At 31.4% G+C, this 16,603-nt stretch overlaps 2 protein-coding genes across 2 annotated transcripts; both read left to right on the forward strand.

The window, feature by feature from the left end:
- The first annotated feature begins 4,965 nt into the window (after positions 1 to 4,965).
- Positions 4,966 to 10,406, forward strand: LOC146921661 (uncharacterized). Its single transcript, XM_085711359.1, has 5 exons — positions 4,966 to 5,065; positions 6,192 to 6,255; positions 8,946 to 9,013; positions 9,151 to 9,306; positions 10,221 to 10,406. Exons 2-5 carry the CDS (start codon positions 6,216 to 6,218, stop codon positions 10,404 to 10,406), a joined length of 450 nt encoding a protein of 149 aa, XP_085567485.1. The 5' UTR covers positions 4,966 to 5,065; positions 6,192 to 6,215.
- Positions 10,407 to 10,485: 79 nt separating this feature from the next.
- Positions 10,486 to 14,863, forward strand: LOC146921662 (uncharacterized). The gene is made up of 6 exons (XM_085710785.1): positions 10,486 to 10,573; positions 12,676 to 12,779; positions 12,921 to 13,100; positions 13,709 to 13,818; positions 14,118 to 14,212; positions 14,636 to 14,863. The coding sequence occupies exons 1-5, from the start codon at positions 10,510 to 10,512 to the stop codon at positions 14,191 to 14,193; spliced, it is 534 nt and encodes a 177-aa protein (XP_085566911.1). The 5' UTR covers positions 10,486 to 10,509; the 3' UTR covers positions 14,194 to 14,212; positions 14,636 to 14,863.
- The last annotated feature ends 1,740 nt before the right edge of the window (positions 14,864 to 16,603 follow it).

Raw genomic sequence — 16,603 nt, forward strand, 5'->3', positions numbered from 1 at the left:
TGACACGTTTATGAACACCCAAATCGTTTCGGCAAATATTATGATCAAATCCAAAAGATCATATATGATATTGAAACTCTTTCAAATCATGATTCTTTTAAATTATAAACAAATCAAGTTAAAGTCATGCAAATCGATTAAATAATTTCAAAAGATCATATATGACATTGAAACTATTTCAAATCATGATCTTTTAAATTAACTATCAATTTAGGATCGTTTATTACCTTTCAAACAACTTTTGAAAAACAATCCAAAAGGTAGAATATTTTATTTACTTAATTATAGTAATATTGACACTCAATAATTATTATAATTAAATTTGCTTTATTTAGGCAATCAATTTGTTTCCAAAACAAATTACAAGACTAAAATTAAGCAAATATTTTATTACCAAATTCAAAAATCATATCTGATCTTTTAAATTTACTACCTTTCTTCAATTAAATAAATTAATTAAACATAAATATTTTCAAGGATTGTTTGTTCAGCATGAACAACCGGATCTATGATGCTTCACCAGATTCGGATATTGAAGCTCACTCTCACGAATTGTTCAAATTCACAACAATCTCTTTGAAAACAATTGATCGAATGATACAACCATAATAATACAACGCTTGTATAGTTAGGTATCCTAATACAACAATCAAACATCAATAGTTTTAACAATTGTTTGTTCAGTATGGACAACCGGATCTTTGATGCTTCACCAGAATCGGTATTCGAAGCTCAATCTCACGAGCTGACTACAAATTCACAATCAATTATATAAAACCTATTGAACGAATGATATCATCAATATATCACATATAATGATGTTGTATTAAAATCATATATCACATATATGATATTGATCAATCAATTTTAATTAATATTTAAATTTAAATAATAAAATATTAACACTTAATATTCTATTTTATTAACGGATTTGCATTCCAAATTAATTCCTTATAGAATATCAAAATATTAGCAAATCAAATATTTGCGAAAATATTATTATCTCTTAAAACAATTTTAAAAGATAATCTAATTTGATTTGTTTCCAATCATGTTCCCGTCGATATGTATAATCGATATGTCGATACTTCACCAGAAACGGTTTCTGAAACATCAAACAAATCGAAAAGCCATGCACAGAAAACATGATACGATGCCAATTCTAATTCTCTTTATTATTTAATTCCGATTCAAAATGTTTAATCATATTAAAACATAAAGCAGTAACAAAGCAATCCGATTCATGGTTTCGTAATTGGCTCTGATACCACTGAAGGAAAATCAAAAGATATCATACACAGCGGAAGAAGAAGAAGAAGAAGAAGAAGAAGAAGAAGAATTTCAATTTTCTTTCCTTGGATCATTACGAAATTCAAACATGAATCAGTGATTCGATTGTTACCTCGAAGTTTGGAATCTGAACGTTGGAAACTGGAAACTGGAATCTCGATCACAGCCAAGCAAGCAGCAAGCAGCAAAGCCTCTAGCAACTCCACACGAACAGTGCTCCTCCAAAACTCGGTGCTAGCCAATGAATGGGAAGTGCAGAGAAGAAGGGTTGCTCCAAAAACGTGTAACCAAAAACTTCAGCACTAGAGTTCTATTTATAGAACTTCTAGTGTGCTCTGCAAGTCAGAAGTCACTATTGGGCTTCAGTAAGCCCAACAACGAGTTTAGTAATTTTGCTAACTAATTAGCGTTATTTACTAAACGCACCCCTTATATAAGTCATACTTATATATTTCTCTTTTGACTGTTCTTTGTGTGTGACCCTTTAGGTTCTAGTCACGTTGGCAATAATATTAAATCTAACATTTAATATTATAAACAATGAGCGGTATCTATCAACACATCATTGCTACCCAAGTGACAAGAATGTCAAGTGATCTGACGAAACCTTTCCATGATAATACTCATGTGTACAATTACTCCTTTGTCTCGATATCTTTATTGATCCCAAGGCATAGATATTGTAACCCTTGTATAGATCAATATTTATATTTCTTGATTTTGAAATATACTGAATAACGAACAAGTCCAATATCTTATATTGACTTAGTTCGGCATGGCCATGCAGTTTTACAGTCATATTTCATCAAGAGGCCTAAAGATATATCTCTCGTTTATGAGGAGGGACAAATCTCATCTAGGACACTCATGTCCCTCAGCATGCTTCATCAAGTACCCATCAACCAACGTTATGGTTATCCTTTTACAGACAACGTTAGAATGGCAACAAAGCACTTGAGTCCACATCTAGGGATCATAGTGGTTTCAGGTCTAAGAGCGATATACACTATTATCACTGTGAGAATATCTTATGACAATTGCATAACTTATTATGTAGTATTCTCACGGTGGGTCAATCCAGTATAAATATTACTCCTAATATTTATACCTATGTATAGACTTAATATCTCATATCTATGACCCATGAGATGCGGTCATCAGTCTACATACATAATAGTCTCAACGCTTTATTATTATCCTTTATTCATATTAAAGCTTTGACTACGGATACATTTAAGAATAGCGTTCTTTATGATAATGTAATCTCATGATTAAGTCACACTTAATATTCCATTACATGAACTATCTATTCTAGGGACTTTATTATTTTGAAACATAACAAAATCAATAAAGAAATGCCTTATTATTATATATATTCACAATATATATTTATATCAATATCATGATACAAAGCCAAACCCAATCAATATTGATTGGATATTAGGGCTTACTCCAACAGTTTCTTGTACATCTTCTTCTAAGCAGTAGTGTGTTTCTTTCTATCAATAGCAGCTCCTTCTTCATCTAACACCAAATCACCAACACCATCTTCAAGGATATCTCGTAGCTCTTCATCTAAACCCATAATGTGACTATACAATTTGGTTTTCCACTAAGAGAAGGTATCAGGATCTCCATTGAACATTCGAGGCTTGTTTGAACCAGATGACTTATCTTCAGTACCATAATCATATGGTATGGCAACACCAGAACTTCCTTCAACAGTTGACATGTTTTTCTCAGATCTTTTTCTGTTACACTGTTAAGTGCAAAGACAACAGAACCAGACTCTGATACAACCTGAAGGTGAGAAAAACACAATAAGGGGGTTGAATTGTGTTAGCTTTTTCTTATTTTTAAACTAAGTCCAGAGTCTGATAGAGTTCAGATTCTATAGCAATGTTCAGAGTCTAATGCAGCGGATAATGTAATGATAGAGAGAGAGAGAGAGAGAGAGAGAGAGAGAGAGAGAAAGACACAAAGCAATTATACAGGTTCCTTCCATAATCCGGAAGTAGTCATGTCCCCCTTGCACTTCCAAGGAGAGTTCACTAAAATCAATATCTGATTACAAATGCTCAAGCACACAAGCAAGAGATTTCAAAATACTCAAGCACATAAGCAAGAGATTTCCTATGCTCAAGCACAAAAGCAAGAGACTTCTAAACAAACAAAATTACACATAAAGATGTTTGGGTTGAACACTTGATATACAATCAGTTGTGTTTACAATACAAATCAGAATCAGACTCTTAAGACTCTAGAATTTCTAAGATATGAAAGTTGTTAAGAAATTCTAAGTGAACTTGATGTTCAACAATTTCAGCAGGGTTTTGACACAATTAATTTGTTGTTGAGTCTATCTTCAATCTTCAAGTCTTCACTCCTTTATATAGAGGTGTGAAAGATACGTTGAGGATTGACAGCACATCAAAAGAGTCGTTGTTGAAGCTTGATCATCACCTATGATCTGTTGCTTGATTTGGTTAATGTCATAGGAGGGAATAATTTGAAATCCATTGTGAGCCACTTATGTATCACCTTGATGCTTGAGTTGGACTTGTAGATGAATTGTAAGTTGTGAATCACTCTTAAGCTTTTAAGCAAGAGTGAATTTTGTTTCTCGGAGTGTGTCTCCATTATTATTAGTGATTGAGGGGAAGTGAGAAGGGTCTCATATCTAGGAGTGCCTTAGATAGGAATTGCACGGGTGGTGATCAGGTGTGAAGCTAGTAGACCAGAGGTTGTTTTTATCCATGCTTCAAACTAATACTATTATAGTGGATTTTCTTCCTTGCGTGGAGCCCCCAGATGTTGGTGACATTGCATCGAACTGGGTTAAGAAATACCTTGTCTTATTTCCTTCCTGCACTTTACATTAAGTTATTTATTGTGTATTTTTATTTTTAAAGGAAGTTATTTATTGTTTATTTTTATTTGTGTTGTTACGATGTCTGGACATTGCATTTGACATTTCTGATATCTTGACATCGTATACGACATTTGTCCATTATGTGCCATAATTTCAGGACACTTGACCCTTAAGTGTGATGTTAATCAACTCATTCCTTTAGTGTGTAGTTAAATGAACTTAACCTATGTTTGATATTGTGGCAGGTCCCTATTGGTCTATACGTCCACAGGGAACTACTTAGTCATTTTTATAGTCGAACTTTAGACACTATCTTTAATAGAATTTGATCAATGCATTATTGCACATTGTTTATAGCTTTGCATTCTGACCTTTATAAAGTTTTTTTATGTTTAATATCATATATTTAGTATGTTTCTATATTTTGGGTCTAACTTGATTGCTAAGGTAATTCTTAGATTAATTTTTATATTTAATGTGTTCTTACTCATATTCAGTGAGCAAACCATAAGATTCATTGTGGTTATCGGCTTGAGGCGTGCAAATAAGAATTTGAAATCTAAGGAATAGAGATACAAGTTTTATATTTGACCCATAGCCCAGTTCAGATTTCTTACTTGTCAAAAATGTACATCTCTAAAGCCCTGAAGTTGATTACGATTTTGGGCCACCTAATATTCTGGGATGATATTTATAGCCCATGTCATGCTAAATCTATCTAGACCCAAATGATATTAGGTTTTTCTGTTTAGCCATATAAATAAGAATAATTGCTAGATCTAAAAACCATCTTTCAGTCAGCCGTTTTCATAATACATATTTTGTGCAAACCTATTATGGTGGAAACATAAAACCCAAGATCGATCCATAGGTGTAGGATCACTTCGTTTATCAATTCTTCAGGTGCGGATTTTAATGCTATTCAATTACTTGTTTTTTTTTCCTTTATCAATTTCATGTATCTTTATTTGTGTGCATGAACTCGATTCTATTGATGCTTATACAATTCATTTTAGTTTTTACCATTGAGATTATTTGAATTGATCTATTTCTTGTTTAATTTTGTTCGAATAGAAATTGATGCAGACTATGGTGCTTAGTTATGGTATTGATTGAATTATTTTGACATCAATCGTGTTCTTTATCACACTTGTTCACTGTCATGGTTAATCGAACACATTCTGGCACTTAATCAAATGGAATTCACATAAAACTAATTGATGATTGTTTAGTTAATTATATGATCAATAAGGCCTTCAAATTTGAAAGAATGTTAAGCATAATCTATGATAGATGGAATAAACAAAGTATACCTAAAGTCAGTGGTTGCTTGATTTTTATTTGAATTTCTCATTTATTGCACGATGTTATGCGAAACAAACAAAAAAACCCATTTTATATTTTTGTAAACCATTTTTCTTGTTCTTGAATTGGTTATTAATGAATTAGAGATCCTTGTGAAAACCACTGATGTTAATTACCTTGAACTATATTTTTATTCATTAAATTAATTTGATCGCGCATAACAACAATCAATTATAAACATAGTCCATTGTGAATAAATTTAACAGGATCATGTTAAGTATCACCTTGATATACACGTTCATGAAAACCACATAAGAAAAAGATATTGAGAAAATACACCGATAAATTAACTATATATTTAAATCCTTTGTCAAGAAAAACTTCATATTTAAATCAAATATAAATGTACACATGGCAATGAATAATTGGGGTAACTGACGTGTGAATTTCAAATTTCATTTGGGGAATATTCTTGACACATAACATAGCTAAATGAAGTTAACAACACTTATATACAATTTTATAGTTTCACTTTGTTACAAACATTTCTTAGAGATTCACTCTGTACATTAGAATTTCTTTCACAAAATTGGAGAATGTGAAGAGGTGCTTCTTGATTTAATATTTATGCATGTCTCTCATGATTATTTGCCTATATTTTGGATCTTCTAACTATCAAAGTAACCAAATTTGATTTTGTGATTCTTGGATTGATTTGGTTCAGGATTTTGAAGATTTTCATATCAAAATGGACAACAAAGATAATGATAAATGTCTTGGTAACAGAGGTAATTTATTTGTGATCCTTCAATATATAATATTTATGCATGATTCATCAAATTTTATTTAATTTCGACTGAATTCATGAATCACATTCTTTCTATTGTTTTCGATTAAACTGTGAATAGTTGTATAAAAAAATGATATTATTTTCGTTTCATTTGGTTTTATGTTGGGAGTATAGTAAGCAAAGCAGAGATCAACATATCATAAAAAATTTGTCCAAACAAAAAGTGGAATAAATGTGTGTGTGTGTGTGAGAGAGAGAGAGAGAGATCAAAAGAGCGACAAATAGATTATTAAAAAGTAATAATTTATATTAAACTGAAATTCAAGTTGGTTTGTTTGTTTGTTTTATTTTATATAAGGTAAGAGTCCAGTGACATAAAAAAGGAATAGAAAACAATCCAAATGTTGGAATGTCTTGCAATTCCAGTCTACGTCGAGTGCTCATATATATTATTAAAAAAAGGAAAAAATAAATACAAAAAAGAACTGAGGGGGGACATAAACCTAACTCAGTCAATCCACACAAAGTTTATGTCAACCCAATCTGGTGATACAAAAAAAAAACAACACCAGTGAATGTCTAACATGCGGTGTATGGACAAACCGACAACACGGAATGGATCCAAGAACTCCTTGCGAAAGCAACAAGTATAACGTCTCTTTCGAGCCAAATAGTCCAACATCAGGTAGACTGATGACGATTTTGAAACCTTCCCCAAGTTATATAGAGCCAAACTTCATGAAGGTGAGAGATTGTACCGCCAACACGAATACAGAACCCCACGCATACAATCCACTATGCTGCGACATAAAGCTTCACGTCCATTTCTAGCCAAATCCAATAGAAAGTAGCTCAAAACCAATTGAAGGCCAAATTGTAGGATGATCAATCAACGGGTCAGAGCACCACGAACACCGCCAACACGGTAACACCCGCATCCCAATCGCAGCAACAACGGACAAAAAGTACATGACCATTTCTAGCCTAAAAGACCTGTTATGAAACACATCCATATCTTGGAGGAGCAATACAACATTGAGGGTGCCAAACCACCGAAACAAACCCTATCGGATGATACACACCATAACAATACAAAAGTCGTATGGAACGCCCTTTTGAGAACCAACACATATCCAAGCTCAGACATAAGATCAAAAGAACCCACAACCGGCAAAGATACGCCAGACAAAGACATATCACAATTGAAACAAAAACAAACACGAAATCGGTCACCACACGTCGCCGTCGTGTTTGTGTGTGTAACAAAACAAAACCGGCGGAGAGGGAAAAACCAGATTAAACCAAAGCCACCGGATAGAAGACGGAAACCACCATCACATCCGAAATCGAACAAATCGACCCACCGTTGTGAGAACCGCTGGCAGATCTGGTTTGAAGGTGGTGCGGGTGGCTATCGCCGACCGTCGCAGCACTCACTGCCACCGTTACATCAGCCAAAGGGAGTTAGAAAGAGGACGACGTGGTTGTACTGAAGGAGTCAGGAGAGAGACAGATCGGGAGAGAGATTGAATCTTCCCCAAGTTGGTTTGTCAAAAGGAAGAAACGTTTCAAAGTAAGGGAAGGTCTTGGAGTGTATAACTAGTGCAATATCACAAGCACTGAACAACGTATAAATAGTGTTTTGTTGGTATGATTCTTAGGTTGACCATGTAAATAAGAGTTTGTTTTTCTTAGGGAATGTGAACAAGAGTTTGTTGTGAATTTTAATATATTAGAGTTAATCCAATTCGAGTCATTATTTGACACTAAAATCAATTTTATATATATATATATATATATATATATATAATGATTTTACATTTTTATTATTATTAATGTTAATGTTAATTTTTCTTTTACTTTTCTACATTTTTTTCATCGAGTTTCATCTTGGTTGAATGATTTAACAATGATCAATGAGATCTTAATGATTTGTTCCCAGATTCAATTTTCAAAACATAGATACAATTATATTAATAGTATAAAGTCACTTCATTTCAACAGAAATAATTTTTCCAATAAAAAATCTAAATACAGATAACAAAATATCATCATATCCTTCAAATTGTGCTATGATCAGCTTGGGAAATTGTTGGGGTTTTAGTCTTTTTTAATGATTATATTGTATATGTATGTATGAATCTTTGTGTGTGTTTGTGTGTGAGTTTGAACTAGAATAAGCATTATTTTATTATTACAATAAAATCATCTAATTTAAAACAAGAAGCTATTATCTCCTTGAAAGTATATCTATTAATGTTATTATTAGTGCATAGGGCTGGACCAGAGCATGGATGGGAGGGATGGCCACTCAAGGCACCATTTTCTAGGGACACTAAATTATTATTTTTACTTAGTACTTTGAAGTATATACACATATTTGTTTTTAACTCGCTTTGATTAACTCTATTGAAAATATATTTTTAGAGAACCTTATTTATGAATAAATCTTTTGCAACAAAAAATATGAGAAGAAAGGCATTTAAATAATAAAAAGGGCACAATATTTTTAATTTACCCATAGCACCTAAAGTCTTAGGATCTACCTTGTTGGTGCATCATATGCGTGCTCTCAATAATAATATGTATGTACGTGTAAACAATATACATGTGTGTCTATTACATATACAGATGTATTTATATTGTGTAAAATTCACTATTCTAATCTCTAAAAAGAATCATTTGTAGTTGAAGTTGGTTCATCTTCCGCTGGAGTTGTCAACAACATTATTTTTGAAACTTGTGGAAAAAAAGAGGTTAGGCTAAACTATACACAAATTTAATGTTCTTGCATGCTTTTGATGAAAACTAAATATAAAAAGTTCTCTTATTCAATGTTTTATATTTTTTTAGGGACAATGTTTTACATTTTTATTCTCACTTTTGTGCACAGGAAGCAAATGGAGTTCAACCAAGTGACAATCCTGAAAAAGATACGAATGTGCCAGAACCTAACAAAATAAAAGGTTGTGACATCTATAAGGAATTTGAAGGGGTTAAAGCTCTTGGGACTATCACTAAATACATACCCTCAGCGAATCTATTTGAAGTATGGGTTCCTTCATTTATATATAATTGATCCATTGTGACGCATGAACTAATTATTATACATTTTCCTTTAAGTTAATTTTTATATTATTCGCATATATGTTAACATTGTCAATTTTCACATTCTTATTATGATTCAATTCATATAAAATGTAGTAGTGGTGAAAGGATTTTATACATCGACAACAATCATAATAGTTTGTTTATTAAAAATTGTTGACTTTAAAAAAATTGACATAAATTCTTGAATTTAATTATGAGCAATGATATTTGAACAACCATTTGCTAACAACTTTTATGACAACCTTCTTTTTCTCTCTTTTCCTTGGTCAAAAACAATGGAGAGAGAAAAAGGAAGAGAGAGAGAGAGAGAGAGAGAGAGAGAGAGAGAGAGAGTAATAATATAATGTGAGTATGAGAGAGAAAGTTGTCTAAAAATTGTCAAAAAAGGTTGTACAAATATCATTTCTCTTTAATTATATCTACTTGAAAATTGTCTAAAGTTTTTGGTCCACTTACTACATGGTAAAATTATAGATGTGGTTGCCGATGTGATTGTGGTCACTTCCATTGCGGGAATTGCATAGTAAAATGTGGTGCAATATGGTTATGGTACCCACTATGTTATACTCACTGGGTGAAGTTTTCATCGTGATTTGCAGTTGGAATTAATTTGTGGCTTGAACTGATTGTGGGCATTGTTGCAACCGCAACATTTTGGACCCATCATGTGACACAATCCATAGTTTGAAACACAAAATGAAATTGTGTCAAAATTAAATTATTTCTATGATACTGGCTATTATTAATGATGCTAAGAAAATCATTCTTTCAAAATTTCTATAAATTGTTGATTTTACTTTAAACTTATTGTCAATTAACTTGTATGTTAACATTAGTTATTTAAATATTTAGGTTCTGTACCAAAATGATAACCGAATGGAGTATTTGACCTTTGATGAAATTATAAATAACTTGGCAAACAAGGAAGATATATGCAGGTTCCAACAAGTATCAACACCACCACCGAGGTACAATAAAGGAATACATGCAAATACTTATCTTATTGTTTCATTTCTAACAATTTATCTCTTATACTAACAATAATTTTGACCTTGTTTTATCTTTTATCAATATTTATATTATTTTGTGATTAAATATATATGAATGTTGTAGTAGTACAGATAAAGCTATTGAAAGTAAAATGAAAAAAGTTGTTGCAGCTGGAGAGACATCCACTTCAAAAAGGAGGAGGAGAAATTTTTCAAGTAAGAAAAAATTTGATTAATTATGAACCTAAAAATATTTTATAGGACAATGGGTTTTATGCAATTTCCTAACTTTACGCATTTCTAATAAATCATACATGATTCAAAAAATGCACATATAAATAGAAAAATATTGTGTTTTTGTCTGAAAATACACATTTGGAGAAATAAAAAAAAATAGAACTATTTTTTTTATGAGTACTTCATAAATTCTTCTGGTATGGAAATAAGTTTTCCTTGTCTTAATGGCCTTTAAGTCTCGACATAGTAGTTTACTAAATCATACAATGTTTTTTTCAAATAATCAAAAGTTACTTAACTTATGATTATAACATACATGAAATTGTTATCTTCTTGAAGTTGTGCACCAATTAGCTTTAATATCACAATATTAAAGATATCATGTTTTTATAGATGTAAGGTTAATGTTTATATGCATACATGCACATTTATATATATGTGTGCATGTCTATCATGATATATACACATTCATGTTTTGAGAAAATGGAAGATGTAATGTCAATGTACACTATTTTTATAAGGGTTAATAGGTGTTTAACACCTGCTATATAGGCGGATTTTGGTTTATCCTCCTGTTAAAAAAAAACTTAGAGATTCTCCCTTGTAAAATGTAGAAACTTGATTTTGGACCCTCGGGTTATATGACTGTGCAAACTTGCTTATGTGCCGCGGTGAATGCGTAATTGAAATTCTTTTTTCATTTTTTTACGGTACACATTGGTAATGCAATGATATGTCATTATTTTTATAAATAAAAAACAAGAAACAAACTAAAAAACATCATCATCATCATCGTGTTTTCCTCTCTCTCTCTCTCTCTCTCTCTCTCTCTCTACCATCTTCATCTTCATTTTTTTTAACCACAAATTTATCTTTAATTGAAACTCATTTTCCTTCAAATTTTCCATCTTCCAAACCCCTTCCTTCGAATCAAAAGTTAATTTTTTTTATTCTTCGATTCCTCTACAAATTCGTTTTTATTGTTTGATTCCTCTGCAATTCGAAACCATAATTCAGTTTTTATTCTTCAAATTCATTTTTGTTCTTGTTCATAATTCAGTTTTCTTTCCTCTACAATTCGAACCCCATATCTATGTTTTATTATTCGGTTCATCTACAAATTCATTTTTTTGGGGCTTTTTCTGGGTTTGTGTATATTGATGAATTCTAGAGAAAAACAATTTTTTGAATCTTTAATTTTCATACTCATATAGTGTTGACTCACGATTCATTGGGTTATGAAAATTTTGAGTGTTGATTTGTTTTTCTGGAAGGGTTTTGTGGATTTGTTCTTGTTGTTGTTGGATTAACATTTATTTGTTGTTGTTGTTGGATGGTGAAGTTGTTAAATTATGTGATGCAGTAGTTGCTAGATTTTTATGTGAAGTTGTTGATTTTCTCGGTAAAAATGAAAAAAGAAATAAAAGGGAAAGAAGAATTGTTCGGTTAAAGATAACTGAAGTGAAGAATTTGAAATTGATATGTGAGATTTTGATGTAAATGTGTTTTTAAAGTGTTTAAAGTGTGAGTTGTTGTTGTTGCTTCATTGTTGTTGTTGATTGGAGAGAATGGAGAACACTATTATATTGGATGTGTTTGATGGCGTTGCAAAGGATTAGTGAAGATTAACATTGGTGATGAACACCCTTAGCCCCTTATGATGGTGTTGCTGCATTTTAATATCTTTTTAATTATAAATAATGGTATGTAGGTGAGATACAATAAAAAATAATAATTATATAGTCAGTGCTCCACTTAATCAAAAAAATATGATTCAGTACGCCGCATAAGCAAGTTTACACAGTCATATTCCATGAGGATCCAAAATAACGAATCCACATTTTATAAGGAGGACTCTCCAAGTTTTCAATTTACAGTGGGTAAACCAAAATTCACCTATATGAAAGGGGGATAAACACCTATTAACCCTTTTTATAATGATGTTCAATATGAATTGAAACAATTGCATTTATTTTAAATTAATATCACAACATAGGTTTATGTGCCTATATGATCAATTCCTATGTATACAATGTAAATTTAATTCTACTGACTACTAAAGTGGTTTCACTTTTTTTAAGGTGGTGCTTATTCAAATAGAGTTGTCAAGGACATTGGACAAATTGAAGTAACCCCACCAGAGGAGAGCAAGAAGAAAAAAAAGTCAAAATCTACTCCAACATATGTATGTGCTTGAGTCATTTTTATTGAAATTAATCACTAAAATATATGTTCAATAACGAATGTTATACATTTTTTTTAATATTTGGTTTAACATAAAAATTAATAAGTTTTAATTTTGATGATGTTTGTTATATATATTTAGACAAAAACAGAAGTGAAAACAGAGGGCAAGCCGTGGTACTCGAAGAAATTAAATGCGACTAAAACTGAACCATATGAGCCTTATCAGTTTGTGGGACTCTATATCTGCAAGAAACGTAATGGAGTTAGATGTTTGGGAACGATTGAAGCATATAGTCCTGAAAAGAATAATATGCTCAGAGTATGGTTTTCCTTACTTACTAAGTCAGTCTCGTTATAATTGTCATTCTTTCAATGTTTGTTTGCTTTAATTTAATTATGTCTACGGATCTAGATAAACTGGTAACATTGCCAGAATTTCAAGGTTGGATATCATCACTGGGGTTCGAACCTCGGATCTTCTCGTTGTGTGTGTCTCTGTTTACAATGGTTATTGTTATTTCCTTTATCCACACACACAAAAATATCTATTTTTTATTTTGTCAAAAAAACAAAAGGTCGACTAGTTATAAATATGACGATATTATTGGGAAAAAAGCTAATGAGTATATTGTCCTTATATTCTAAAGTGACAAATAAGTTTAGATAAAAAAAAAATTTCAAAAATGACAATTATAATTTCACGGATTTTTTTTAGGGATTTGTAATGACACAATGAAGTGTCAACTTTGTGCATGACCAATCAATGTGTGTATTTCTCTTTAATTTTGATAAATTGATATTCGCTAAGACACACACACACACACATATATGTATATATAGCTTATAAATCTATTTGAAATGTTGAGTATACTATCCACATATAGATACAATTAGTTAGGTAAGTAATTGACTATTGTTTGGATGTAGGTTAAGTACAAAGTTGATGGTATGATAGAATATTTGACCCAAATTGAGGCTTTGTATGCTATGGCAAAGAGTGATGACTTTTTGACAGTTCAACGAACACCAAATGCAAGGTATGCATAAACTTTTTATCACAATAGACACTATAATAAAAAGTTAAATTATCGATAAAGATCAAAGACGAATGAGTTAGTCTCTAATTTTTTTGTTTTAATGTTTAGTAGTCGAATTGAATATCAATTTTATTTGTTGTCTACACTTTTTTTGGGTAATTCAACTTTTTTTAGCAGTAATATTGACAATCTAATAGATAAAGTTCTAAGTTTATTTTGAATATATTCTCATCTATCCATTAGATTACTAACAGTCTAATTGATCTTGTTTTCCTTGTATGAACTACATACAATTAAAGAACTGGTTCAAAGAAGCAAACTGGTAAGAAAAAGGCTGACATAGAAGAAGGATCAACTGGAGCAAAGAAAAAATGAACTACATCTGCATCTTGTGGTAAGTAGAAAGATCCTTAAGTTTTTTCTTTTATCTATAAAAGTTTCCAATAGGTAGTAGAAAAATTGTTAATGTGTTAAATAGATGTCCATGATATGTTTTTAAGAAGTAAATGATACTATTTAGAGAATTGAACCGAATCTAAAGATTGCATCAGTTGAGTTGCCAATAAATATTCTATATGGTTTGACTATTGAATAGTTTGATTGCAGTTTCGTTCTAGTTCAAAATGTTTAATCAATTAAACCAAAATATCTAGTTCAATTTTAAAAATGTTGTAATTACAATTTTGTCAGAAAAAAAAAGTGTAGATACAATTAACCTAACTTCTAAATTTATGATTTATTAGTTGACATAAAAAAAATATCTTATAGACTTGCCAAAACTCTTGTTTGACAATATTTTTTGTGATGTATATTTTAGGTCAAAAAATATGAAGGAAATAGCACATCAATGGAGAATAATTAGCTTAACAAAAGCTCTTGAACCTCAAACTATTTCATGATGTTTTCAAACTATTGTGTGTCATCTTTAACCTAAGTTTATGTTACTTTCCTTCATTTTGGTACTTTTCCCAGCTTACAAGTTTGTTAAACTTGTCCATGTTTTTTAATTCCTTAAAAGTGGATATTAAACTTGGATTGCTTTAAATACTTGCTCGTGGTATTTTTTTTATTATCAGGTTTTTAAATATTTGATATATATTAATAATAAAACTAGTGGGTGAAAATAACCAAATTTGGCCTTCTTTAAGTTGGCATGGGTTCCGTGTCAACAAAATTTAAAGTTAAGAAACTTGGCACAATATGACTTTCAATGTTTCATTTTTTTTATGGCGGAACTTTCTCCACTCCCAACTAGTTTTTTCAAACTAGATATTATTCTTCAAAAATAAGTTTTGTTACTAACCTACCGTAATTATGATTTTTACCCCTAGTTGACGCCCCAACCCTCAAGGTATCCCCACTGCTTAGGTCATTTGAACCCGACATGGGACTGATCCTCATTTTTTTTACCAAGGTTGGGTTACCTCACAAATGGACGACTCCAGGAATTAAACCAGTGGTTTTGTCTTTTATAACAGAGTCATGTTGTCAACCCTCCCAATACCATGTTAATAAAATCGCATATAATTCTATAACTATATTTTTAAACTACATTTTTTTGGAAAATGTACTTTTGGACGATCTTAAATTTTCATATCCAAAAAGCATGTTGGGATGTGTTGAAATTAGTTCACACTTTGATGATGAAGATTTGTCAAAAATCATAGCGTGATTGGTAGCAATAATGGCATGATTTAGATGTTGGAGATTGGTTTGGTTTGTAATAAATCGATTCGCGATTTAATACAATTAAGGCACAAATATGGATAAGACTGGAAACATTATTGTGTACAAGCTTCATAACGTGGCGCGATCTAGGAAAATTGGGGCGCAATTTTTGTTGGGTCTGGTTAAATATATAAGTCTTTATTCATCATTTTTTAGCAAGTGAAAGCCTTGAAAAGAGAGAGAGAGAGAGAGAGAGAGAGAGAGAGAGAGAGAGAGAGAGAGAGAGAGTCTTGTCAGAGGTATTCAGAGGCTTAAAGGCACTTTTAGAGAACTTAGAGGCTTAGGGTTGAGTGTCTTTGGGTGATATTTTTGGGTTAGGAAACACTTCACAAACACCTTCAAATGTAAGACTCCATTAGATGAATGAGTAAAATGCTTTCTCTCTTGTTCTTTGTGAGATTGCGATCTAATTTCTTATAACCTCTTTATATCACTCATTTCATAGAGGATTGGAGAGTTGATTTCTCCCCCCAGATGTAGAATAAATCTTTATGCACTGAGTAAATAGATATTGGTGTGTTGTATTTTCTCTACTATCTTACCATTGTTGTTTTCGTTCTGCTTGAGGTCGTTCTTCACACTTAGATATAGATATGTTGTTGTTTTAAGCTACTTTGATTTGTTTACTACTCTCTTTTGCTCTAGTCATCTAATTTTATGGGTGTGATTTCATGTTTGAATACACAACAATTGGCACCCACCATAAGGGAAGGGATAAATTTGTTAAGTGAGTATCATGAGTTCAAAGTGGGATATATATATATATATATATATATATATATATATATATATAGCTAAATTCATCATATTCGAGAATAAAGGTATAAAGGTGTTTGGAACAAGTGAGAAAAGCGAGTATGCTCTGCAGATAAAGCAGAACATGTTCGCAAAAGGAGAAACCATTGGAAGACTATGGAATATGCACAACATTTACAAGCTTTACTTCGAAGTCTTTCTCTCTCTGTTTGTGTTTATCTTAATTTCGTTGCAAACTCTGTTTTTTAGTTTAGACTATAATCATACTCTGTTTTCTTATCAGAACATGTTCTAGCTTTGA

Source organism: Medicago sativa, chromosome 5, assembly GCF_051527215.1.
Source record: "Medicago sativa cultivar Bolivia chromosome 5, Bolivia_mono, whole genome shotgun sequence".
NCBI classification, from domain to species: Eukaryota; Viridiplantae; Streptophyta; class Magnoliopsida; order Fabales; family Fabaceae; genus Medicago; species Medicago sativa.

What these genes read in the sequence shown, in the direction of transcription:
- LOC146921661 (XM_085711359.1), top strand. Translation starts at nt 6,216, where the DNA reads ATGGACAACAAAGATAATGATAAATGTCTTGGTAACAGAG. An exon ending in TAAATGTCTTGGTAACAGAG is followed by an intron (nt 6,256 to 8,945) that starts GTAATTTATTTG and finishes AATCATTTGTAG; the next exon opens with TTGAAGTTGGTTCATCTTCC. An exon ending in AAACTTGTGGAAAAAAAGAG is followed by an intron (nt 9,014 to 9,150) that starts GTTAGGCTAAAC and finishes TTTTGTGCACAG; the next exon opens with GAAGCAAATGGAGTTCAACC.
- LOC146921662 (XM_085710785.1), top strand. Translation starts at nt 10,510, where the DNA reads ATGAAAAAAGTTGTTGCAGCTGGAGAGACATCCACTTCAAAAAGGAGG. An exon ending in GAGGAGGAGAAATTTTTCAA is followed by an intron (nt 10,574 to 12,675) that starts GTAAGAAAAAAT and finishes ACTTTTTTTAAG; the next exon opens with GTGGTGCTTATTCAAATAGA. An exon ending in AAAAGAATAATATGCTCAGA is followed by an intron (nt 13,101 to 13,708) that starts GTATGGTTTTCC and finishes GTTTGGATGTAG; the next exon opens with GTTAAGTACAAAGTTGATGG.